At 41.9% G+C, this 27,422-nt stretch overlaps 1 protein-coding gene across 1 annotated transcript in view; it reads left to right on the plus strand.

Annotated features, from left to right (window-relative positions):
* SPATS1 (spermatogenesis associated serine rich 1) overlaps window positions 1–27,422 on the plus strand; it is a 75,648-nt gene that overhangs the window by 7,305 nt on the left and 40,921 nt on the right. Inside the window, exons 3-4 of the mRNA XM_089656086.1 lie at window positions 5,036–5,160; window positions 10,052–10,216. Coding sequence (XP_089512212.1) covers window positions 5,036–5,160; window positions 10,052–10,216 — 290 coding nt within the window. The remainder of the gene's footprint in view (window positions 1–5,035; window positions 5,161–10,051; window positions 10,217–27,422) is intronic.

Here is a 27,422-nt window from a genome sequence, read left to right on the forward strand (position 1 = left end):
ACCATACTGTAAACTCTATAGTCTAGTATGTGCTCCTGCTACACTGTGCCATATATTGTAGCCAGTACCATACTGTAAACCAGGGGCAGATTGACAACTCATGGGGCCCCTGGACAATAGGGGATCATGGGGCCCCTGTGTCCTTGCCCAAACTCAATAAATCCTATGGAAAAGGTACCAGGGGCATCTCATGGGGCCCCTTACTGACCCCGGGCCCTCGGGCACTGCCCGATTTTCCAAATGGTCAGTCCGCTCCTGCTGTAAACTCTATAGTCTAGTATGTGCTCCTGCTACGCTGTGCCATATATTGTAGCCAGCACCATACTGTAAACTCTATAGTCTAGTATGTGCTCCGGCTACGCTGTGCCATATATTGTAGCCAGCACCATACTGTAAACTCTATTGTCTAGTATGTGCTCCTGCTACACTGTGCCATATATTGTAGCCAGCACCATACTGTAAACTCTATTGTCTAGTATGTGCTCCTGCTACACTGTGCCATATATTGTAACCAGCACCACACTGTAAACTCTATAGTCTATAGTCTAGTATGTGCTCCTGCTACGCTGTGCAATATATTGTAACCAGCACCATACTGTAAACTCTATAGTCTATAGTCTAGTATGTGCTCCTGCTATGCTGTACAATATATTGTAACCAGCACCATACTGTAAACTCTATAGTCTAGTATGTGCTCCGGCTACGCTGTGCCATATATTGTAGCCAGCACCATACTGTAAACTCTATAGTCTAGTATGTGCTCCTGCTACACTGTGCCATATATTGTAGCCAGCACCATACTGTAAACTCTATAGTCTATAGTCTAGTATGTGCTCCTGCTACACTGTGCCATATATTGTAGCCAGCACCATACTGTAAACTCTATAGTCTAGTATGTGCTCCGGCTACGCTGTGCCATATATTGTAGCCAGCACCATACTGTAAACTCTATAGTCTAGTATGTGCTCCTGCTACACTGTGCCATATATTGTAGCCAGCACCATACTGTAAACTCTATAGTCTAGTATGTGCTCCTGCTACACTGTGCCATATATTGTAGCCAGCACCATACTGTAAACTCTATAGTCTATAGTCTAGTATGTGCTCCTGCTACACTGTGCCATATATTGTAGCCAGCACCATACTGTAAACTCTATAGTCTAGTATGTGCTCCGGCTACGCTGTGCCATATATTGTAGCCAGCACCATACTGTAAACTCTATAGTCTAGTATGTGCTCCTGCTACACTGTGCCATATATTGTAGCCAGCACCATACTGTAAACTCTATAGTCTAGTATGTGCTCCTGCTACACTGTGCCATATATTGTAGCCAGCACCATACTGTAAACTCTATAGTCTAGTATGTGCTCCTGCTACACTGTGCCATATATTGTAGCCAGCACCATACTGTAAACTCTATAGTCTAGTATGTGCTCCTGCTACACTGTGCCATATATTGTAGCCAGCACCATACTGTAAACTCTATAGTCTAGTATGTGCTCCTGCTACACTGTGCCATATATTGTAGCCAGCACAAGTCCAAATTAATATTCTGTGCACAAGTATAAAGAGCGAATGTAAATGTTAGATACAACTGCTGTACAGTACTTTGTATTGTACTGTATGTATCTGCTACGGCTGGGGGAAGAGCAGCAGTGCAGGGCACACATTAACCACTTCCCGACCACACTATAGTGAAAAAAAAAAGCTACAGAGCGGTCGGCTAGTTCTGGGAGGGCATCCATGGACATCCCCCGAGAACCACACCCCCACACGTGCCTCCTGGAGCTTGCGCCGTGCGTGATCTCTGATCACGTTTCCAAGAAGGGGGCCAATCAGAGCCGCCTTTTATATGTGACCAGCTGTGTCCTATCGCAGCTGATCACATGTAAACAGGAAATGACGGTTATTGGCAGTCCGGTAAGCTGCATTTTTTTTTAGGGGGAAATATACACTTATCTTTTTTTTTTTTTTGTTTGTTTAGCAAAAAATAAAAACCCCAGTGGTGATGAAATACCACCAAAAGAAAGCTCTATTTGTTCAAAACAAATGATAAAAATTTAGTTTGGGTACAGTGTCGCATGACCGCGCAATAGTAATTCAAAGTACGACAGCGCTGAAAGCTGAAAATGGGCCTGGGCGGAAAGGGGGTAAAAGTGCCTTTTAGGCAAGTGGTTAAAGTCAATTTCTAGCCAAATCACTTTTAGGTCTGAATAAAATGGTGAAGAGTTAGAACTTTTGCTACTTGTGACCCCATAGGCCACATTTTCCCTCACTTTTTGTCCCTCTGACATCAGGACAAGAAATGGAAACATAATACACAAGGACAGCAAACACCTGACAGTCGTAGCAGTGCTTCTCACCCTTCTCATCAGTGGAGAGTTTTACCACTTCCTGTCACCAAAATAGGAAGTTAAAATGTAATTACACCCAAAAAGAGAAGTTCCTCTTTTCCTCCCCACCACTATTGGAGGGTTTTTTTAATTTCTTGGAGCAGGCACCTATTTCTGACAGGTACCCACTCCGCTTCCACTCAGGTCACTTAGGTGATCCAAGTGGAAGGTCATCCCTCACCTGCAGGCCACACATGAGCAGTTGGAAGGCGGCTATGAAGGTTCAGGAAGTCAAAGCTGGATTCCCATATCCTAGATGGAGTTGCTGGAGACCTAAAGACTGGTGAAAAAACAGCCTGGGTGAAGACAATGTGGAATCCCTGGACTGGCAAGTGCATGTTTAATGAAAGTCAGCAGCTGCAGTACTTGTAGCTGTTTACTTTAATTTTGTTTTTCTAGAGTGAGGCTCCTCATTAAGGAACATTTTCTCAAGAGGTACAGAGCAGAAAAAAAACTGAGATTTAAACCCATCTCCACTCAATCTACAACTATATAAAAGGTTTGGCTGTAGTAGATACCACACAGTGTGAGTGAGCTGGGCTCAGGCCACGCTTTATTGTTTTACACTAGACTGCACTGCAAGGGTTAATGGCTTGTTATGTCCAGGGGTGCCAAAATAAGTTCTTACTATATTCTGCCCTCCAGCAGTCCAGCAGGGTCCCTCCAGTGTGGTGATGGGTCCCCCACAGCCTTCTCTCTAAGTGCCTCATGGCCATGGTTGCACACTCACCCCACCCCGCCAACATACAACACAGGGTAATAGCTCTACATTGTATGTGATGATGTCAATGACTGCACATAATAAGCAGAGGGGGCATTGTGAGATTAGATGTTTCCTAATTCTTGTAGTTGGGATTTATGCACTCCTGACCCCTATTTTGTGTGTAGCATGGACTCCTGTGTACTACTAACCCCTCTGCTCTATGCATTACTTACTCCTGACCCCTGCACTCTGTGTTTTATGTACTCCTGGCCCCTGCAGTCTGCGTTTTACTTACTTCTGACCTCTGTGCTCTATACATTACTTACTCCTGACCCCTGCACTCTATGTGTTGCATACTACTACCCCTCTGCTCTATGCATTACTTACTCCTGACCCCTGCACTCTGTGTTTTATGTACTCCTGTCTCCTGCAGTCTGTGTGTTACTTACTCCTGACCCCTGTGCTCTATGCATTACTTACTTCTGACCTCTTCACTCTACGTGTTACGTACTTCTAACCCCTGTGCTTTATGCATTGCTTACTCCTGACCCCTGCACTCTGTGTGTTATGTACTCCTGACACCATGCACTCTGTGTGTTTCTTATTACTAACCCCTGCACTCTGTGTGTTACTTACTCATGACCCCTGTGCTCTATACATTACTTACTCCTGACCCCTGCACTCTGTGTGTTGCATACTACTAACCCCTCTGCTCTATGCATTCCTTACTCCTGACCCCTGCACTCTGTGTTTTATGTACTCCTGGCTCCTGCAGTCTGTGTGTTACTTACTCCTGACCCCTGTGCTCTATGCATTACTTACTCCTGACCTCTTCACTCTATGTGTTACGTACTTCTAACCCCTGCGCTTTATGCATTGCTTACTCCTGACCCCTGCACTCTGTGTGTTATGTACTCCTGACACCATGCACTCTGTGTGTTTCTTATTACTAACCCCTGCACTCTGTGTGTTACTTACTCATGACCCCTGTGCTCTATACATTACTTACTCCTGACCCCTGCACTCTGTGTGTTGCATACTACTAACCCCTCTGCTCTATGCATTCCTTACTCCTGACCCCTGCACTCTGTGTTTTATGTACTCCTGGCTCCTGCAGTCTGTGTGTTACTTACTCCTGACCCCTCCACTCTGCTTGTTACATACTTCTAACCCCTGTGCTCTATGCATTACTTACTTCTGACCCTTGCACTCTGTGTCCTAAGAACTTCTGACCCTTGAACTAGGTATGATATAAACACAAGTTCAGCTTTAAAATGACTCAAATTCTATATTAGTGTTGTTTTAATTGTCAGCACTAAGGTTGGATGGCCAACATTTTCAGGGGTTCAGTTGAACAGACTGAACCCCTGATAAGCGTGAATTCCAAGAAGTAATTCTGAATGCTTCTGAATATTTCTGATCCCTCATATAGTAATATATAAAGTAGAGAGATTCATAGACTGCAGCCTTATTGGAGGGTTGGCCTAGTCACATCAGGGCTGTTGAAACTAGGAAGCCCAATATTCCCAGATGTGTTCTCAATTCAGTTGTTCTGGTACAAGTCTGAAAAATGAATGTGGTGACTACAAACTGCATTTGACATTTAAAAGAAACTGGCACATCTAGTTGGGATTCACCACATTTTTCTTCAAAGTGGCTCAAGAGCAACTAAAGTTGGGAATATGTCGTTAGGTCATTGGTGCGTTCTAGGTTCAGCAGCCCTGGCCTGAGTAGAATCACTCCATGATGTGGGTTTAGGCAGGGTTTGACATATTAATGTTTTCTATTATTTTCACACCCATAGCTACCCATAGCATTCCAAGTCACTGGGCAGGTATGGATCTGCCTGCTGTTTGAGGGGAAGTCTGGCCTCTATTAAGAGCAAATTGATGTACCAGAAGTATAGCTGAGTTCTCTATTGCCACTTTTTCATTACAGCTGTGATCTAGATTGGAAACCTTCTGTAAGATGGCTGCCCTCTCCAAGATACTCAGATGCTCCACTGCCACACATCAAAGAAAACAAATTCCCGGATCGAATCAGACTTCAGCGTTCTTATCCAAGTAAGTCTCCTTAATTCTTGGGTATTATTAAAGATCTAAGGAAATTCAGTTGTTTAAAATAAAAAGAGAATATGAAAGCTAAAAGCATTAAAGTATAACTCTAGCCAAAACGTTTTTATTTTATGGAGTGAGGAAGAGCAAGAACCTCTGTCTGATTTTCGATTCTTTTTTAACAAGTTGAAAATGTTTATTGAAAAAATAATATATACAAATACAGACAGTGCTGCAAGTTGCTTGTATAGTAATCAAGAGGGGAGACATGAGAAATGAACACCAATGAAAGCATCTGCAGAATCACTGGTAGATTGAGTTCACATGAAAAGACTGAAAAGGTATTCCAATTGTGATAATAAAAAAATCTAATGAAAATCATACAGAAAATCCATAATATACAAATGTCTAGAAAATGTGATCCATGTGTAAGACTATGAGTTAACATTAGATCATTCTCAAGACTGCGTATAGGCAGGTGCCTACAGATTAAGCTATTAGATAGGGAATTTTGGGCTGCCCAGGTGGGAAAGGGTTAATGCTGGGTCCAGGGGGTCGCCGGAAAGACCGCATGAAAAAAGGCAACACTGGTCCGCACAAGAAAATGTAAGCGCTACCACAAAGGAACCTACTGGTAATAGACTCTTCCAGAAATGGACTTCTACCTGCAAAAGGTATGCCTGGGCAGCCTAGGAGAGCTAGTTAGGGACTGATGTGTACTTTCAACTGTATTGATGCAGAATCTACAAGTAAAGTTTTAGTTTCAAAGCCTAGTCTAAAGTTACTACAAGGGGTGCATAGTGGTATATGGCTTATTAACCAACAGGGCCTTTTATGCACATGAAAGTGTATGAGTTGGCCAAGGGAGGAGGTGTAGATGGAAAAGAGAAGGGGCCCAAGGACAGAGACTTGAGGGACCCCAACAGAGAGGGGGAGGTGGTAGCATTATAGGTAATGCTGAAGGAGGGAGTGTAGTATTTTGAGGAGGAGGGGGTGGTCGACTGTGTCAAAGGCCGCAGAGAGGTCAAGGAGTAGGAGCACTGAATAGTGGCCATTAGCTTTGGCGATTAGCAGGTCGTTGGAGAGTTTGAGTAAGGCGGTTTCGGTGGAGTGTAGGGGACGGAAGCCGGACTGTAGGGGATCGAGGAGGTGGTTGTCGTTGAGGTGAGAGCATAGGCGGGTGTAGACGAGGCTCTCGAGGAGTTTAGATGTAAATGGGAGCAGGGAGATGGGTCTGAGGTTGTTCGTGTCATTGGGGTCCAGGGAGGGCGTTTTAAGTATAGGGGTGATGTGTGCATGTTTCAGAGGGGAGGAGAAAATGCATTTATTTGTTACTCCTTGAAGCAATAGACTAGTGTCTATGGTATCACACTATGTGGTGTCCCTTATTGGGCTCTCTTCTCTGAGAGCCCCCACTTGCAGAACCTGTTTAAAGGGACCCCAGACGTTGATACGCAGTAAGGTCCTTGGAGTACCCTACTCTAGACGAGACTGGATGGTGTGTGATCCTGACCCTATCCTGGCAGCAGCTGACCACTACCTAACCTGATGAGACAGGCTAATCTCATATGTGCATTTTTGATGCACTTCTGGTGAGTGCGCATTTCATTTATCCTATAGCCACCATTTGGTACACTGGATTTACTCCCCACGCACTCATTAGGATCTATCGGATCCCCACGTGGGCTTTTTACCATTATTTTGGGACATTTTATTCACCTGTTTCACCGTAGGGTGATATACGACTTTGCACTTGATTCTATAGCAGCAATTACTATATGTTCATTCAATATGCCATTTTATTATTACTATGTTCAGTTCTTTATGTATATCTAGCGCTGCACCTTTTTGTATGCATAATGTTTGGAAGGTTTGTTTTTGGTTGCCTTTTTTGGTGTTCCAGCAGCTATTTTTTGGAAATCTTAGATAGCGCTCGCTTACCATCTTTCTGCACATGTATTTAAATTTGCTACTAAATTAAATCCTTGTCTGTGCTGAAAAAACAATGTTTAATATATTAGGGTAACCTACACACATCAAAAAGGTATAACATGCATGAGATATCATCGATAGGAAAAAAATGCTCCAGGACTGAAGGGGATTAAGGCTGGCCATACATTATGCAATTTACTTGAGAATTTCGCTTTAAATTTACCAAAAACCATATAATAGGAGATCAAACCTAAACAACACTTTCAATTGTATCCAATTAGGCAGGCCCTTGCACTACATAGTTGAAGGTAAATCTAAAGAAAATTGGACAGAAAATTACAAGAAAATTGTGTAGTGTATGGCCAGCTTTAGGAAGGAAAAGGCTTGGGGATTCAAGTAGAATTCTTGCAGTATGCCTCGGCTGTGATGTGTACTGTTCTATTGAAACCAGCAGGTGGCACCATCTCACTCCTAATGTGTGATCCCAGCTGACTGACAATGTCAGCAGAAGGAACACATGAATTGATGGGACAGTGGAGTTTTCTGCATAGATACTGTACACAGCGTATGTCATTTGATCAAATTTGTGCATACAGTCCTATGATGTGTTATTTTTCTTTTAATACTTCATTCAGGTTTATAGCAATTATAATTATAATGTACATGGGGGCAGCTAGAATTCTTCTTTACCTGCTGAACCTGCTAACCTACTGGTTGGAAGAAATGCCCTCATCAGGGGTGGACTGACCATTCGAGCACTCGGGCACTGCCCGAGGGCCCGGGGTCAGTAGGGGGCCCTATGAAATGCCCCTGGTACCTTTTATAGGCTTTTTTAGGTGTGCTTTGAGTGTGGGCAAGAACACAGGGGCCCCATGATCCCCTATTGCCCTGGGGCCCCATGAGTTGTCAGTCTGCCCCTGGCCCTCATTCTCATAGTTTCAATGAGTTGAAGTTTGTTACGACACATGTCTTTAATGTGCAGTATTTTGCATTAACAAACATTGCGCTAAGGCAGCCTATGCATTTTGACAGCATGCACTATGTTTTACAATGCAGGATGCAATAAAGCACAGTTCGTTCCCATCTGTTCCCTGCAGTGCACTATATGGCATTTGCATTGTGGTCACTAGCTAGGTCAGCCATTCTGAACTAGGGTTCTTTCAGACATTGCTAGGGGTTTCTTGAGCTCTGGCTGATTGACCTCTCATTTGATAGTGGCTGCACAATTCTGGATATACCAGAAACACCACTTGACAGAATCAACAGCTTGACACCAATTATCGTTTCTTTACAGTCTGTAGGAGTGGCATCCTGACCAGTGCTGTAAGCGAAGCATTCTTCCCACTAACCACCAATTAATTTTAGATGGGGTTCCCTGAGACCTAGAATATTTCAAGGGTTCCTCTGGGGTAAGACTGAGAGAGGCTAGGTGCATTTAAGTAGGGTATGACTGGAGTAGGGTATGACTAGAGTAGAGAATGACTGCAGTAGGGTATGGTTAGAGTAGGCAATAAAAGTGGCCACCCGCCCAAGTCTATAACTGGCTTATGAAGCAAGGACACATAAACAGGCATCACATAGTGAATAAGGGGGAGAGAACAATGTTCCTGGACAACTTGCCAGCCAGCTTGCTAACAACCGAATTAACCTGTCTAACAGTATGCGTTTATAACAGTAGTTTAGTTTGCACACATTTGCAAATACATACGTAAGCCACAGAGCCACGACACGGCACCCTGATAATCTGTGGTCCTAACTCTACAATTTGTGAGTCCCCATAATAGAGGCACATGCATTTAATGGATAGATCAAGGGCAGGTGAACCTGAGGGAGCCACCCCTCTTAAAGGCAAAGGAGTGCACTGGACCCCAGCATGTAGCACAATGGCAACCAGGGTCCTAGTGCACCCACGTACCAAAAACTCAAACATGCAATAAAAGTGGCCACCCGCCCAAGTCTATAACTGGCTTATGAAGCAAGGACACATAAACAGGCATCACATAGTGAATAAGGGGGACAGAACAATGTTCTTGGACAACTTGCCAGCCAGCTTGCTAACAACCGAATTAACCTGTCTAACAGTATGCGTTTATAACAGGGGTTTAGTTAGCACACATTTGCCGTGCCGTGGCTCTGTGGCTTACGTATGTATTTGCAAATGTGTGCTAACTAAACCCCTGTTATAAACGCATACTGTTAGACAGGTTAATTCGGTTGTTAGCAAGCTGGCTGGCCCTGATGATCGGTGCTGATCCGTGCTCTGACAACTGCCGGTTCTTGTCAGTACTTTCCTCACACTCTGACAGCGTGAGGAAATTAAAGCCGAGAACCGGTAATTGCATTTCCCGGTGATCGGCGTGCCATTGGACACAGCTGATCACGTGGTAAAAGGCTGCTGTTATTGGTCTTTTACCACATCACATGATCAGCTTTGTCCATAGGACACATCGATCACGGAGATCGCTGGGTGCGCGCCCCCGGGAGCGTGCAGAAGAGCGCGTTCTGGGTGGACGTCATATGACGGCCTCCCAGAACTGGCCGGATGCAGTGCAGCCGTCATTCGGCTATTTGTGTTCAGCAACTGGTTAAAGTAGAGTATAATTAGAGTACTGTATGATTATAATATAATTGGAGTAAGGTATGATTTGACTGGAGTATAATTAGAGTAGCGTATGACTGGAGTAGGGTATAATTAGTGTAGAGTATGATTAGAGTAGAGTATGATAGGAGTATGATATAATTGAAGTAGAGTCTAATTAGAGTACTCTATGATTATAATATAACATAATTGGAAAAAGGTATGATATGACTAGAGTATAATTAGAGTAGCGTATGACTGGAGTAGGGTATAATTAGTGTAGAGTATGATTAGAGTAGGATCAGGATAGATAAGTGCTGATAGACCAGGTGGAGTAAAGCTGGACAATTTTGGAAAATGAATAAAACATGTTTATTCTGTATCTTTCAGGAAGCGGTTTAGCTGATGGAGCTGAATGGAGTTTTTACCCCAGCTTTGGATTCCCCTTCACGTATCACACTGGTAAACGCTGCCTCATTGAAGGAGTTCATCAAAGCAATCAGATGTCTTCATGTGTACAGTCATTACCAACTTGCCTGGGAAGGAAAAAGAAGGGTAATTTTCAGATCTTGTTACAAAGTATAGGTAACAAAATGCACATTTCATTTAGTAGGGCAGACAATACCTTATCGATTACAGCAGCCTGAAAGCTGTGATGAGCGCCACCTACATTTGAATCCTGCTACTGCAGGCCAGCTGTTCACATATACTGATGCTCTCTTAATGCCTGCTATTTATTTGCTACTTGTATTTTATGCCCTGTACATTTTTAATTTCCTCCCTGATTTACCTTTCTACCATTTTTCCTTTATTACTAGAAAACTGCAAGCCAGCAGCTCTTTATTGCAGAAGAGCTATGCAATGACTCTTCTGCAATACTAAATATTTATCTGCCCACAGTCTTCTATTGAATGAACACTGAGCTGGGCATGCGCTGCTCAGTATGCATTCCTGGCACACTCCAGCTGTGCACTGGAATGGCTGATTCCTATGTAGGATGGTGTCTTTCCACCACTGGCCAGTCATTCTGCTGCAAAGCCAGCTTCTGGAAGTAGCCAGGGAGGAGATGACAGCAGCCAGGGAAGGATGTAACTACTGCATCACTGGAAGCTGGAGATGAGCATAACTATGAACTTAGTTCTGCTTTACGGTCATGCATACACACACCTAATAGGGCAAGCACAGGGAGAACAGGCAAACTCCATGCAGTCTTGTCCTGTTTTGAAATTTGAAACAAGGATCTCAGTGCTGCAAACCAGGAGTATTAGCGTATTAGTCACTGAGTTGTCCCGAGCAGTCTGATGTATCTTTAGATACACTTTAGTTGGGATTTTCTGTTTAACTGGATAACATCTACCATTTGCTTCCAGTATCTGAATGGCTGTGCTGCAACTCATGTTCTTGCCAGAAGGCGGCAATACTGGTGCACTGTGTATATATATATATATATATATATATATATATATATATATATATATACACAGTATATCTATATATGTGTAGCTGCCAGTCCTGTCAAAACGCAGAAGCCTCAGTGACTCATGATCTTATGGTGATTTTCCATTTAGAGTATAAAATTGGTTTAAAAGCAGCTGCCTTGCATAACATATTAGTGCACTTAGTTTATTACTTTTAGCAAATGCAGTCATTTCTCATCTTTAGAGCTGCATGCATGCATAATATAGTTCTGAGAGCCAAGAAAATTCATAAAAAAATTAGCAAAAGTGTAAAAATTTATAAGGAAAGAAAAAAAATCTGCATATGAATCTTTCAAATTGGCTATTTCTTAAAAGTAGGAGAAAAAAATACTTACAAAAGTAATTACTGCTCACAGTAACCAATCAGGTTTCATCATGTATTTCTTTAGAAAATTAAAATAGGAATGTAAATGGTTTTGTTTGCTTTAATATTTTACATATGTAGCCTAAAATGTTTGCTGTTTGGTGTATTAACCCTTTCGCTTCAAGAACATGTTAAAATGCACTTTTTAGGCCTGGAATAAACCTAAAAACTTCAAAACAATATACACTATATTGCCAAAAGTATTAGGACACCCCTACAAATCATTGGATTCAGGTGTTCCAATCACTTCCATGGCCACAGATGTATAAAATCAAGCACCTAGGCATGCAGACTGCTTCTACAAAGATTTGTGAAAGAATGGGTCGCTCTCAGGAGCTCAGTTAATTCATGCGTAGTACTGTGATAGGTTGCCACCTGTGTAATAAGTCCATCTGTGAAATTTCCTTGCTACTAAATATTCCACGGTTAACTATTAGTGGTATTATAACAACGTGGATGCAACTGGGAACAACAGCAACTCAGCCACGAAGTGGTAGGCCACGTAAAATGACAGAGCGGGGTCAGTGCATGCTGAAGCACACAGTGCGCAGAAGTCGCCAACTGTCTGCAGAGTCAATAGCTAAAGACTGTAGCAATCGTGCCCACAGAGATGGACGCGGACCTCCATTTTGTTAAGAATTTTCCATGTTGTCTCACCTCTCTCCCTCCCAAAGCAGACTTTCTCCTCCAATCATCCCCCCTCCCTCACTGTTGAGTGGCATGTGGTGATAACAGAGGTCACAGGCAAACCAGGCACAACAGGAGAGCTCCAAGCTATAAAACCCCAACGGAGTCGGGGCCTATCTGTCTGGTCCTTCACGGGAGTTCAAAGACATTCCAGAGAAGGCATAAAACAAGACACCACATTCAACATCCATTTTCCCCTATGATTTCATATCTTGGAATATAAGAGACTTACATAAAAACCAGGCATATCGTCAGATTGGTCAAGTTAATACAAATCGTTTGGTATATTACCTTCACTAGCTGGCATATATAGGAGGGCAGGAAAGTATATCTCCTGAACCATTCAAGTGTATATGACATGTTTCATCTCCAACCATTCCGCAGATGCTGCTGAGTATTAATATACTAGTGCCCAGGCTGGCAAATGCCCCGAGAATGAGACATGAATCATAATAGCAGCTATGAGAGTTTCTAGTCATAACTTAGGTCTCCACCTACACCTCCCTCCCCAAAAGGAGACAATTGGTTTTTTGCTCCAGGGAGACACCCTGTGGATTTGCTAGAAAAGCTAGGCTGATTTGAGCTGTGAGAGAGAAAAGAAGAGTCTCCTGTTTTTTTAACATCGAAATTGACAGTGAGAGACAAGAAAAATCCTTTTGGGCTCATAAGACTTGAAACTGCTTAAACCAAGGCTGACTGGCAAGTACTTTAACCCTTTAAACTCCTCTCTGTTATCTCTTTGCTGTGCTATTGTTCTCTTTATATTTATATATATATATTGGCTACATCTTTTTCTGTAAATATTTTTATTGCACTCTTTTGACCTTTTAGTAATAAATCTTACTTTCTGAAAGTATTAAACTGTTTCTAAAGCTCTTTAATACAAAATACGAATTCCTGCCACTGAAGAGCGCTACTGTGTGTGTTTAACCCTCTGTATAACCTGCCTGCAGTGACAGTGGTATACAGATGATTTTTTTACCCATCATAGTGTTATTGCTGATATTGCCAGGTTTCCTCTTTCTCAGTACAAAAAGGAGGTGGTGGCAGTGTGAAGGGTTAATTGCGTAATTAACCTGACCCAGTAACAATCGCACTCAGGCTGCTGGTACATCAATTGTGGTCCAGTGAGCTGGAAAATCTTTGTGCAGGGTGCAGCTGGGTGTGGCATTGTTACGCACGTGACATCGTGGTTTTAGATTGGCTAGTCCTTCGGTCACGAGTTTGGTGAGATGGGCTGGGGTCTGACGCCGCGATCGTCACAAAGACCTCCAAACTTCATGTGGCCTTCAGATTAGCACAACTACAGTGAATAGAGAGCTTCATGGAATGGGTTTCCATGGCCGAGCAGCTGCATCCAAGCCTTACATCACCAAGTGCAATGCAAAGCGTCAGGTGCAGTGGTGTAAAGCATGTCACCCCTGGACTCTAGAGTGGAGACATGTTCTCTGGAGTGATGAATCACGCTTCTCTGCCTGACAATTTGATGGATGTGTCTTGGTTTGGTAGTTGCCAGGAGAACAGTGCTTGCCTTACTGTATTGTGCCAAGTGTAAAGGTTGTTGGAGGGGGGATTATGGTGTGGGGTTGTGCTTTCCAGGGTTGGGCTTGGCCCCTTAGTTCCAGTGAAGGGAATACTTAAGGCATCAGCATACCAAGACATTTCGGACAATTTCATGCTTTTTTGGGGGATGGCCCCTTACTGTTCCAACAGGACTGTGTACCAGTACACAAAGCAAGGTTCATAAAGACATGGATGAGCGAGTTTTTGGGGTGGAGGAACTTGCACAGTCCTGACCTCAACCTCATAGAACACCTTTGGGATGAATTAGAGAGGAGACTGCGAGCCAGGGTTTCTCGTCCGACATCAGTGTTTCACCTCACAAATGTGCTTCTAGAGCAGTGTTTCTCAACTCCAGTCCTCATGGACCCCCAACAGGTCATGTTTTCAGGATTTCCATTATTTTGCACAGGTGATTTGATCAGTTTTACTGCCTTAGTAATTACCACAGCTGTTTCATCTGAGGGAAATCCTGATAACATGACCTGTTGGGGGTCCATGAGGACTGGAGTTGAGAAACACTGTTCTAGAGGAATGGTCAAACATTCCCATGGACACACTCCTAAATCTTGTGGGCAGCCTTTCCAGAAGAGTTGAAGCTGCAAAGGGTGGTCCATCTCAATATTGAACTCTAAGACTGGGATGCCATTAAAGTTCATTTGCATGAAAAGGCAAGTGTCCCAATACTTTTGGCAATATAGCGTATGTTTTCTGAGTTGCAATATTTTTATATTACATGATATTAGTGCAACAGTATATCAAATGTGAATTTTCAGTAAGTTAATATTAGTGCACACAAACACAATATATTACCCTTTTTTAAAACAAAATTCAAAAGAACAGGTTAGTCTGAGTAAATAGATACCAAACATGCCAAGCCTTAAAATTGTGGGTACCCATGAAACAGCAACAAGCTACAGTACCAAAAATTATCTATAGGTGATGCAAAAAAGTCTGTACAGGTCATCAGTTTAGCGTTAGCTGTGAATGATGGCCCTAGAATTATTGCCATCACTCCAGCATGCATGGCAATACCTAATATGTGTACCACAATCGTCATTATCGTATGTAGGAACACCCAAGGCGTGTTTATGTTCGCATGTGCAAGCATGTGGGGACAGGCAACTTTGAAACATTTTTATTATATTTTTTAAAGGTTTAATGATTTCGTTTATATTGGTATTAAACCGAGAACCAAAAATGGAATGTTTTGAAGCTTAATAATCATTAGCTGTGGCGGCTGCATTAATTTTCTTTTAGGCCTTTTCCTTCTGTTTTCCCTCTGGTGATCTAGCCAGTAACATACCTCCTGTATTAGATTGTCTACACTCTGAATAAAGGTGCACAGAGGCTAACCTAGTAAATGTTTCTCAAGAAATGAATGTTTGGTGCTGAACAAAGTCTCCAAAGACCCTAAAATTTAATTGCAAGATCTGCAGATAAATTTGCATTAGCTGGAGTCAAATTGCATGCATCTACAGAGATTGCATCAATTTAACCTGGGAAATGTGCCAGGAAAAAAATCTTTGCCAAAAAGAACACTAGAGCAAAACTAGAGTTTGCCATTGAACATATGGGCAAAGACCAGGCCTTTTCGAAAGTGTGCTGTGGACTGATAAATCAAATATAGAATTGTCTGGCAACAGTAACAACAGACATGTTTGGCTCAAACCAAATACAGCATTTCAATAGAAAAATCCCTATACAAACTGTAAAGCATGGCGGTAGAAATGTTATGGGACTGCTTTTCTGCTTCAGGTCCTGGGCAGCTCGCAGTCATCCATCCTGCTATAGATTCTGCATTATATAATGCTTGATGAGAATGAGAAGCCTTCTTTCAGAACAATTAATTTGAACCAGAAATAGATATTTGACCACAATGGAGAACTGAAGCACACAAAAAAATCCACCAAAATGTTTTTGCTCAAAAAGAAAAATGAGTTGTGAAATGGTCTAATAAAGACCAGGATTCATTTCTATTGAAATAAAGTGGGGGGATTTTTGACCAAATATGTGAAGACATAATTGTACATATTTGGCCAATGACATAATTCAGGATCCCTGGCCAGTGTGCTGACATTCGGCAGCCAGCCTGAGAGCTGTCATTTGTGAGGGGAATATCACTGGAAAAGGATCACATTGGCATGGGTCGTCGGGGATCGGTCATCTGATTGGTGATGGACTACGTGTTTGGTGTTGGTTATACACTTGGGAACAATTTTTATTATTATTTAAAAACACAACTTTTTCACATTATTTCTGTGTTTTTCTGCTATTTTAGTTTTTCTTTTTGTAAATGAGTGAAAAGGGGTACTATGCAGCCCTTCCAAATTCTGATATGTCCTTCCCACAGCCCCCCTCCCTTTTCCTGGATTGCTGAACTGCCTCAATAAGGCCCTGGTATAGATCACACCATGTTATTACCACATGGATAAGGGTTTGGTATGGACTTTGAGGGAGTTCCCATGCTTTAAAAAAAAAAAACACAGAACAAACCGCCAGCTAGGAAATGTCATTTAGTGGCAATAGCAGTAACAGAAAAAAGTAATCAGATGGGACTTTGGAGGCACACCATTCTTCATAAAACACATTTGTATTTCATCCATATATAAAAAAGAAGGTATTTAACCAACATACTTCATCCATCACATCTAAAATATGTTGCATCACTTTTTTTTACAATAAAATAATATTTCACTCTTATGACATATCAGATTTAAGAAGTAATGTGCAGAGAAATGGCCCGATACGTTTCTTGGACAAAGTCCATTTCTTCAGGAACCAATTTTTACATAATTAGTCTGGCTGAAAAAAGAAAAAAGTCCATCCAGTTTAACCATTAATAAAAACAAAGTTATAATCCTATACCCACAGTTGATCCAGAGGAAGGCAAAAAACCCAGCAAAGCATGATCCAATTTGCTCCTGCATGGGGAAAAAATTCCTTCCTGTTCCCCCGAGAGGCAATCAGATATTCCCTGGATCAACTTTACCTATAAATGTTATATTCAGTTATATTCTGTGTATTCAAGAAAACAATATACTTAGCTGGCCAGAACCAACTCTTGAGGGAGTCTATTCCACATTTTCACAGCTCTCACTGTGAAGAAACCTTTCCGTGTTTGGAGATTACATTTCTTTTCCTCCAGACGTAAAGAGTGCCCCCTTGTCCTCTGTGATGACCTCAGGGTGAATAACTCTACACCGAGTTCACTATATGAACCACTGATGTATTTATACATGTTGATCATACCCCCCCTTAATCTCTTCTTCTCAAGAGAGAATAAATATTCTGTAAAGGTAAATATCGACCTGCCTGTGGAGTGGAAACATCGGCTATCATGAATATGCATTCTTCAGAAAAAAACAAAAGTGACAAATAGTAGTGTATCAACCGATCCTAGTAGAAATCATAAAGGCACAAGAAATCCACCCGTGGGTACAAGACTTTACATATCATTTATAGGTAAAGTTGATCCAGGGAATATCCAGTTGCCTCTCGGGGGATCAGGAAGGATTTTTTTTCCCTTGCAGGAGCAAAGTGGATCAAGCTTTTCTGTTTTTGTTTTTGCTTTACTCTGGATCAACTGTGGGTATATGATTATAACTTTTTTTGGGGGGGTTGAACTGGATGGACTTTTGTCTTTTTTCAGCCAGACTAACTATGTAACTATGTAAATATATATCATTAAGTCTTGGTCTCAAGCAGTTAATTTCCAACTCAAAGAGTGGTTTTTATATTCAGAGGGTATTAACTTATCAGGGAAATCCTCTCATGAGGGAATATACCATGCACTTCTCTATGGTTTCTACTAGGAAGGATCCTCAATAGAATCACAGCATTGTCCTTGTCTGTAATATAGCTAACAATATAGTGATACACCGGCCACCTCCAAACAGTCCAAGTGGAGGAAGAGGATGGTTGCCTTCACAGAATATTGATGTAGAAATTGGCTCCTGAAGAAGTGGACTTTGTCCAAGAAACACGTCGGGCCATTCTCTGCACATTACTTCTTGAATCTGATATATCATGAGTGAAATATTCTTTTATTGTAAAAAAGTGTTGCAACATATTTTAGATGTAATGGATGATGTATGTTGCTTAAATACCTTCTTTTTTATATATGGATAAAATAAAAATGTGTTCTATCAAGAAGGGTGTGCCTCAAAAGTCCCATCTGATTACTTTTTTCTGATTCTGCAGTAGACTTTGGGATGTGGAATATCTTTTTTTGAATTTCAGATCTTGGTTGGATTTAGTGGCAATAGTTTTTTTAAGTATTTTAATGTTGCTACATTAAAGGACCCACTCCTCACTGAACCCCCTATGGGATATGTACTATGCCTTTTACAATGCCTTGTAGAAAATTCAGTTGCCATAGACTTCAGTAGCATTTGAATGCTATGTTTGGGGTTTCCAGATGTTCTGGGTTTAGCAGATATCCAATGAACTAAACTTTGCCTTGTTTACTCATCCCTAGTGGACAATTATGGCCAAGAGTATATTTACTTGTTTCATGGAATACAAAGATTTCTTGATACAGATGTGCTCAAAAGTGTGCATACCCTGGTAGAAATTGTGAAATTTTTATATCCTGAACAATTCTTCTGTCAGTTATGGCTGCAATCTTTCTTAGTCTACGTGACCTTGGCTTGATATCAAGAGATCCCCGATCTTTCCACGTCCTAATAAGTGATTGGACAGTACTGACTGGCATATTCAAAGCTTTGGATATCTTTTTATATCCCTTTCAATCTTTATAAAGTTCCATTACCTTGTTACACATGTCTTTTGACAGTTATTTTTTTGCTCCCCATGGCTCAGTATCTAGCCTGCTAAGTGCATCCATTTGAGAGCTAAAATCTCCTTAACTACTTATACACAGACACTAATTGCAATTGAAAAATCCACAGATGTAGGAAATTAACCCTTAATTGCAATTTTAACCCGTGTGTGTCAACTTGTGTGTCTGTACCAAGGCCAAACATTCCAGGGGATGGAAACTTTTGATCATGGCCATTTGGGTGATTTCTGTTATCATTATGATTTAAAAAGGAGCCAAACAACTATATGATTATCAATGGCTTCATATGATCACTGTCCTTAAATAAAGACAGTTTTTTTGGCATGATCAGTCATATTTTCAATACAATGCCAAAAGTTCCCGATTTCAGTCAGGATATGTAAACTGTATTTTTGATGAATAAATGATTACAAAGGCATATTTCCTATGAGTTGATAATAACCTCTTCCTGTACGGCCCATGCCAATAAATGGCCTGATGGGAGCGCTGCCGATGTGGGTGGATCTTTCTAAACGTCCCCCCGCATCTATTGCCTGTGTGCGCTCCCTGGGAGCTCCAGAGGACACAGCTGAACACAGATCACTGTGTGAGGTCCCGCTTCATGTGATCACTGATTGGCCAATCAGTGATCACATGAATAGTAGTAAACAAGATGCCACTTCCTGACATCATTGCTTACTACTTGTGAAATCTGTGATCACAGAGGTCACATGGTACAAAGCTATTCACAACAGCTTTGTACCATGTGACAAGCTGTGACCAATCAGAGCTTGCTCAGTATTTCTCAATGGCTGCAGGAATGCAGCCAGAGAGAAGGAGAAATTATTGCTTTTACAGCCTTTATGGGTGTAAAAGCAATCAGTGTAAAAGAAAGGAAAAAAAAACCCTTCATCACCCCCCCACAAGTAGTACAGTGTCACTATGATGACACTGGACTGCTAGAGTGACAGTATGTTAAACAAAAAAAACCACAAACATAACAATATTAAAATGTATAATACATTTTTTTTAAATGATAATTTTTGCTTATAAACGAATTTGGGTTATTATTATTTTTTTTTTACTAAAAAGATAGATGAATACATTTGGCTAAGATTTATGAAGAAATATTGTTTATTTGCAAAATTTTATAAGAAAAACACTTTATTTTGGTGGTATTTACTTACCACTGAGATTTTTATTTTTTTGCTATATAAATGAAAAATTCCAAACATTTTGAAAACAAAGTTTTTTTCTGTCTCAAAAAAATGCTAAAAAATTCATATGAGCACAGTGTTCCATGACCGCGCAATTGTCATTTAGAGTGTGATAGCACTGAAAGCTGAAAAATTGGCCTGGACTGGAAGGGGGTAAAAGTGTCCGGACTTGAAGTGGTCAAGCATATCACATTTATCTGTAGGCACTGTTTGATTGAAGTGTACAGGTTAACAGGTTGTATAGCTTAACAGGTTGCAAGCATACTTACTTTTTCATTATAAACTGTATACAGTGGGGTGGATTTATTAAAGGTAAATAGGCTGTGCACTGCAAGTGCAGTTGCTTTCAATCCGAGGGAAGCTCTGAAATGAGGGGAAGCTCTGCTGATTTCTTTCATCCATTCATGTTCAAGCATGCTGTATTTTTATTTCCCTTACTGTATATGTTCCCCTAGGACAGTGATGACGAACCTATGGCACGCGTGCCAGAGCTGGCACGCAGAGCCATCTCAGTGGGCACGCCAGGAAGAAGAGCAGGATGAGCGCGCATGGACCGGCCATCCAGATCTCGTCCACACTGGATCCCCATCAAACTACATTTCCCACATGTCTCTGGGGCCTGGGTGGGCGTGGATGAGAGGAAACGGCTCCAATGCGGCTCTGGCACCAGGGGTGATGTACCCGGGGATTGGCGCGGAAGAGAGGAAGTGGCTCCCACACTGCTCCGGGGCCAGGGGCAACGTGTTCAGAGTGAATGGGAATGAGCTGCTGGGTTGGAAGCCACACCGACACTGCCAGAGGTGAGATTAACTGCTTGCAGTGTCGCCTGTCAGTGCCCAGCAGTGTCGCCTGTCAGTGCCCAGCAGTGTCGCCCATCAGTGCCATCCATCAATGATGCCCAGCAGTGCCATCCATCAGTGCCCAGCAGTGTCGCCTGTCAGTGCTGCCCAGCAGTGCCACCTGTCAGTGCTGCCCAGCAGTGCCACATGTCAGTGCCCAGCAGTGTCGCCCATCAGTGCTGCCCATCAGTGCCACCCATCAATGATGCCCAGCAGTGCCATCCATCAGTGCCCAGCAGTGTCACCCATCAGTGCCCAGCAGTGTCGCCTGTCAGTGCTGCCCAGCAGTGCCACCTGTCAGTGCTGCCCAGCAGTGCCACCTGTCAGTGCCCAGCAGTGTGGCCCATCAGTGCTGCCCATCAGTGCCACCCATCAATGATGCCCAGCAGTGTCCAGCAGTATCATCCATCAGTGCCCAGCAGTGTCACCCATCAGTGCCCAGCAGTGTCGCCTGTCAGCGCTGCCCAGCAGTGCCGCCTGTCAGCGCTGCCCAGCAGTGCCACCTGTCAGTGCCCAGCAGTGTCGCCCATCAGTGCTGCCCATCAGTGCGACCCATCAATGATGCCCAGCAGTGCCACCGATCAGTGCCGTCTGTCAGTGCGTCCAGGTAGGCAAGTGGTTAATTGCAGTGTTGGCACTTTGAAATAAAAAAGTTGGTTTGTGTTGCAGTTTTGGGCACTCGGGCTCAAAAAGGTTCGCCATCACTACCCTAGGATCTAGAGCAACTACACTGTCAGTGCACTTAGAAATAAGAAATAGTGTCGCACTCCACTATCAATTGCAAAAAAAGTGTAAATAAATAACAATCCAGCTTCACAAATGTGCATAGCAATATCTCTGCAATTATATTATTGCTACAAACATGTCCTTATTAAATCCTTGACTTTTACACTTCTTCCAGTGCTGCAATACAAAATTAATAACTGTGCAGCCAATCATAAAAAAAATTTGTACACCTTGATCGGTTGTGCTCTCACCTGGTGACCAAACCGTTAAGTGAGGTCATAAAAGACTGGTATCCCTTTAATGGGGCTAAGTGGTAAATGGATGAGATGATTCCTCTTTCCCTGGGATGGATGGATGAACAGAGTGTTCCCTCTTTCCAGCAGGGGGTCTCCTTGCTTCCTTATGGGTTTTTCTGGAGCCGGATAGGTGGACGTGAGTATCCTTCTTCCCACTAGGGCAGTGGTTCTCAACCTTCCTAATGCCGTGACCCTTTAATACAGTTCCTCATGTTGTGGTGACCCCCAACCATAAAATTATTTACCCAGTAATTATAATTCATGAGTGTCGTTTTACCTCCAATACTGCTGCTTTCAACACAGTAGCTGCTTTTAACAGAGTAGCTGCTTTCTACACAGTAGCTGCTCTTTACACATCGGAAATATGTGTTTTCTGATGGTCTTAGGGGACCCCTGTGAAAGGGTCGTTCGACCCCCAAAGGGGTCGCGACCCACAGGTTGAGAACCACTGCACTAGGGGGTCTCCTTGCTTCCTTAGGAATTTTTCTCCATAGGTATAATGGCCATGTAATGTAATAAAAAATATAGTGCCTTATCCATTTTAAAACATAATTTATTAAATATAGTAGTGCACTCACATGTATTGCAAGTTAAAACTGCATTGAAATGTAAAAATTTGAATCCACAGTAAAGTTTTCCAATCTTGTTAAATACTTGCTGTATGTTGCTTTAAGCGTCGTGACATCAGAGCCCCTCCCCTACGTGTTACGACACCGAGTCACGTGGCTTCATCGGGGGAATGAAGTGTACAGGTTAACAGGTTGTATAGCTTAACCGGTTGCAAGCATACTTAATTTTTCACTATAAACTGTATACAGTGGGGTTGATTTACTAAAGGTAAATAGGCTGTGCACTGCAAGTGCAGTTGCTTTTGATCTGAGGGGAAGCTCTGAAATGAGGCGAAGCTCTGCTGATTTCTTTTATCCAGTCGTGTGCAAGCATGCTGTATTTGTATTTCCCTTACATGCTCCCCTAGGATCTAGAGCAACTACACTTTCAGTGCACAGCCCATTTGCCTTTAGTAAATCAACCCCAATGTATAGTGTATAGTGCAAGTGAAAGTTGCCTGCAATGCCGCTGTTCATCCTGAAGAGGGACCTTATGTGTTATAGTTGTACACGTAGGGCCATATCTTAAAAAGGCTATTTCACAAGAAAATCCGATAACCTTTCCACAGGAATCCTGGTGTACTTCATCCAGTAATGAATATTTCATGCTTCTTTTTATATCTCAAAAATTGAATGAGCCAGCAGAAAGGGAGGAAAACAGCCTAAGACATAAACACATTGCCCATTAAAACGTAGCACAAAATAGGATTGCTCTAAAAGTCAGAAGTCATCATTTTGTAACATACAACATATGAGATGTTCAATTATAAATGAATGGGAGATTCCTGGGCTGTGTTGGGATAAGACATACATGTGAGTTTTCCATAGATATTACATTTGGGAAATGAATGATGAGGAGCTATTGTGGGCCAACATTACTCTGTATCATCTGTTCACCTCTTGAGGAATCTTTTTCCAACAGCTGATTATGGCTCCCTTTTCTATTAGGGCTCATGTATGTACACTGCAGCTGATAAACTGACATTCAGGAGCTTTTCTGCGTTTTTTTTTTTAGCAGCCTCTGAATTCCCTAATGTTTTCCTACGTGTCCATGTACACTGTCATTTACAGTCGTTTACAGGCAATTAAGTTTACAGTCATTTTTTTGAATGCACCAAACTTGTGTTCAGGATTAGATTTTATCAGCGTTTCAAATGCCAAGCGCTTGTAAACGTGGCTAACTGTGTTTATGCACGTTTGCGTTTAGAAGCATTTTTTAACTGTTCCATATCCAGATGCTGTCCAGAGCCTTTTTTCATCATCAGAAATGCTTGCAAAGTGTTTTTCATGTATTCAAATGGACCCGGTACACCAGCGCAGTCAGGTCCAGGTTTCACGTGAAGGAAAAAATGGTAGAACGTGCTGCATTATGCTCATGATGGGATCCATAGTGAATACAACCAGAAAAGACAGGTCATCTCAACACATACTGCTCTCTCTGCTTCTGCTCTCTCTATTTCTGTCAAAATGTCTGAAATAGTTAATTTGTTACTGTTTTTCAGTGCATTCTGGGCATTTTGGAAGGTCTCCTAAGGTTATTTTTAAAAAACGCTTCTAAACGCAAACGTGCATAAACGTGCTATGCAAACGTGGCTAAACAAACATTTTTAACCTTAACGTTTTCCAACAGTCAGTTTAAATCGTTCAGAAGTGTTTTCCAAACTTCCCGTGTACATGAATCCTTATTCTATTATTTTTTAAAGTAGATTTTAACTCAAAAAGATTGGTTATGTTAGGGGGAACAACTAGAAATTCTAATTGTGCCTAAGTTTTAGCCTCAATTCTTTTGAACGTTTTTTTAATTCTTCCTGAAAAATAGCAAAGCACTTTCCGGGAAGTGAGTGTACCTAGGCACTCCTGTGTCTATACAGCCTCATAGTTGTATATCTGCAGTGTGAGATCTAAGGCACTGCTGCCTCTGGCTGCTAGTCTCAGGGGATTTGGAGTGAGATTTGGTGGTCACTCCTGTGTTGCTCATTGTTTTTCTGCTAGAGGTTTTTACATGAGAAAATGTTGCCTTTACCAATATGGCTGCTTCCATATAGAGACACAGCAGAGGACAAGATATGGAAGGTCAGTAATGGGGAAAAAGATTAACTGCAGAAAAACCACAGCCAATGCTCTATTTAGTCCTTTGCCCTCTACCTATTTTTACCTATTTGTTACCTATTTTTCTTGGCACAGCTTGCAGAATTTAGTTCCTCTTTAAGGAGTAAGCGACATTTTCAGAATAAAACCTAAATTTCAGTGTCTCACCCCTCCTCACACCTACTCTTTTTTTCTATGCATGGCAACCAGAAAAAGTCCACTTACAGAAGTTTATTTTAATTCAACCCATTCATGCTCCAATGTCATTGGTGCCTATCAAAAGATCAAAAAACATGGAGGAACTTGTGCCAACATCCCAGTTGATAACAGTATTTGTGAACAACATTTTTGTGGTGGGACTTTTTATGCACCAATGTATACTATATATTAGATAAAAAATACCAAATTTTATTGTACAAAAAATGTTTTAAAAAACACTACACATAAAATAAAGGCTGACAATTCATATAAGAGGATACAATTACACACTCTCTGTTCCATCAAAAGTCATAATGCTTTTAGATTTTGGGAGACCTATGGCTTTCTTGAGAAAAACCAACATGTTTTGAAGCATTCTTCTTCAGGGGCTAGGGACAACATCTAAAATACACAAACCTTTAATTATACCTTGTATGTTTCACTCAATAATTCAAGACTTTACCAATTTACTGTACTTACAAAGAGTTCCAATTTGTAGATTTAGTCAACCATACACTAAAACCACTGTCTGCTCTCCGTGATCCACCCCCATCCAATAAGAGGCAGCAGAAATTCACACAAAGGGTGAACTCAGAGGTTCCCCCAAAGCAGGGGTGGGCAAACTGCGGCTCTCCAGCTGTTGTGGAACTACATTTCCCATGAGGCATTGCAATGATGATCGGTGCTGATCCCTCCTCTGACAATTGCCGGTTATCAGCAGTACTTTCCTCACGCTGTGACATTTACCGGTGATCGGCTGTGTCATTGGACATGGCTGATCATGTGGTAAAAGGCCGCTGTGATTGTCCTTTTACCACATCACGTGATCAGCTGTATCCGTAGGACACAGCGATCACGGATATCGCCGGGTGCGTGCCCCCGGGGGCACAAGAGGGCGCGTTCTGGGAGGACATCATATGACGCCCTCCCAGAACTGGCCGGTCGCAGTAAAGCTGTCATTCGGCTATCTGCGGTCGGCAAGTGGTTAAATGCATATATACAGTATATGGTTACAGCATGCCAGAATCATATCTAACAAACAATGTATACTGTACATATTTTACCATAAATTACGCAACATATATTGTAAAAGCATGGCAAAAATATGGGTGTAAAGGTGTTACACAAGTTTATACTGGCGTCAAGCATCGTTTCTATCAAAACACCACTGCCAGGAGGAAAGGCGTCTAGGAGAAATGGCAGAAAAAAATCTTTCCTGATCACCAAAAGTAATCTAATATTCTCTGGATGAACATTCTAGGGTGTCGTTTCCTATAAATATTAATAGCTAGTTTTATTCAGTGCATTTAGAAGCACAAACAGCTGTTAACTGAAATTAATTTCTTTGGAAGTCTATTTTACATTTCACAACTTTATTGTAAAGAAGCCTTTCTGAATGCTTAGGTTAGACCTCTTTTCCTCTAAGCAGAGTGTCCCCATATTATTAGTGATGAGCCGAATGTACCTAGGTTCAGCTCAAGCATAGTTTGGCAAACATTAAAATAAGTTCTGATATTGAATCTAAACCCAATTGAAATCAATGGGAGCCAAATCTGTAAAATCAATAATAGCCATTTTCTTGGCTATTTGGCTAGGGGTTGCCAATCCATGGCCATGATTAAAGTGTATCTATGGTCAAAATGTAAAATCATATACTTATTTAGTAATTGTTTGTATTGCTATTACAATTCTTGTTATAAAAAGAAAGCATATGTTGTTACCATTGAACTCCTTTACTCTGTCTGTACTGTGCTGGTAGATCTCATTATCCATTGTAAACTAGATTGGAATACTCTCTGTTTTAACAAAAGATTAATGATCTAAAAGCTGTACTTCTTCATTCTATCTTAATGAGGGAAAATGTATTCCCTTTTGTCTTTGGGGACAGATTGAGTTTCCTCTCATTTAAAATTGGAATGGGTAATTGTAATTGTAGATTGCAGTCTGAATGGTGCCTGCTGCAAAACAAATACTTAGAAAGGTAAAACATATATATTCAAATTATTTTAGGTATCATGTATGGGAAGACATTACAAACATAAAGTATAGTAAAGTTTTCTAAAATTTGAGTGCAGAAGTGGAAATACACTTTGAACTAAACAGCTTTGTACCACATGTATTATATAGATTATTTATGTGTAGCGCCCTCTAGTTTACATAGTTTATTAAATGTAGTTAGAGGCTTGCTAGAAGACTGGGTTTAGACAGAGGGTTACTTCAGGTTAAGCTGGAGGGCTCTACAGGTCAGTCCTCTGGTACTTCCCCGTGTTCTAGAAGCTTCCAGAAGTCAGTTGGCGGAGGTGAAGAGGGACTGATCTGCATATTTGTGGGAGTCTGACCAATTCCAGACAGGAGGCCTGGCAGTGTGGCAGATTGACCCACAAATATGACAGAGTTTGGCCAGCAGGGAGTGGGAGGAAGATGGATGGCTGATGTGTAGCCTGGGAGGGGGGCCCCAGAGAAGGGTGGGGGTTCTGCCTCCAGACTGGAGGTTGGAGGAAAGCCGAAGGAGGGAGCTCCACTGCCCTGCAGTCTACCGGGAAAGGACCGTCTGCATAGCCTGGAAAAGAACCAGCCCAGCAGAAGGCCTAAGAGCAGTTCTATCCATAGCTACAGGGCAGGGACAGTGTGAGTACCTCTACACCCCCAGGGCCTATAAGGGAAAAGTCTGCTATTTGCAAGTTCTTGGAAAGTCTTCAGGGGACAGTTCACTGCCTATCCAATTCCCGGTCCTGGGATCAGATACCATAGCTAGGTGGGCTGGCATTTTATTCACAAAGGGGACTGAGAGCTCCTTTATGTTTCACTTTGCTAAGCATCCACTCAGGGGACACCGAACTCCTAGTAGGGGATTACTTTGTGAAAGACTGTTGTAGTTCTGGCTGGAATGCAGTCAAACGTCTGGCATTTTGGCAGT

This window comes from Staurois parvus, unplaced genomic scaffold, assembly GCF_062004578.1.
Source record: "Staurois parvus isolate SC_StPar_1 unplaced genomic scaffold, SC_StPar_1.0 ptg000886l, whole genome shotgun sequence".
NCBI lineage: Eukaryota > Metazoa > Chordata > Amphibia > Anura > Ranidae > Staurois > Staurois parvus.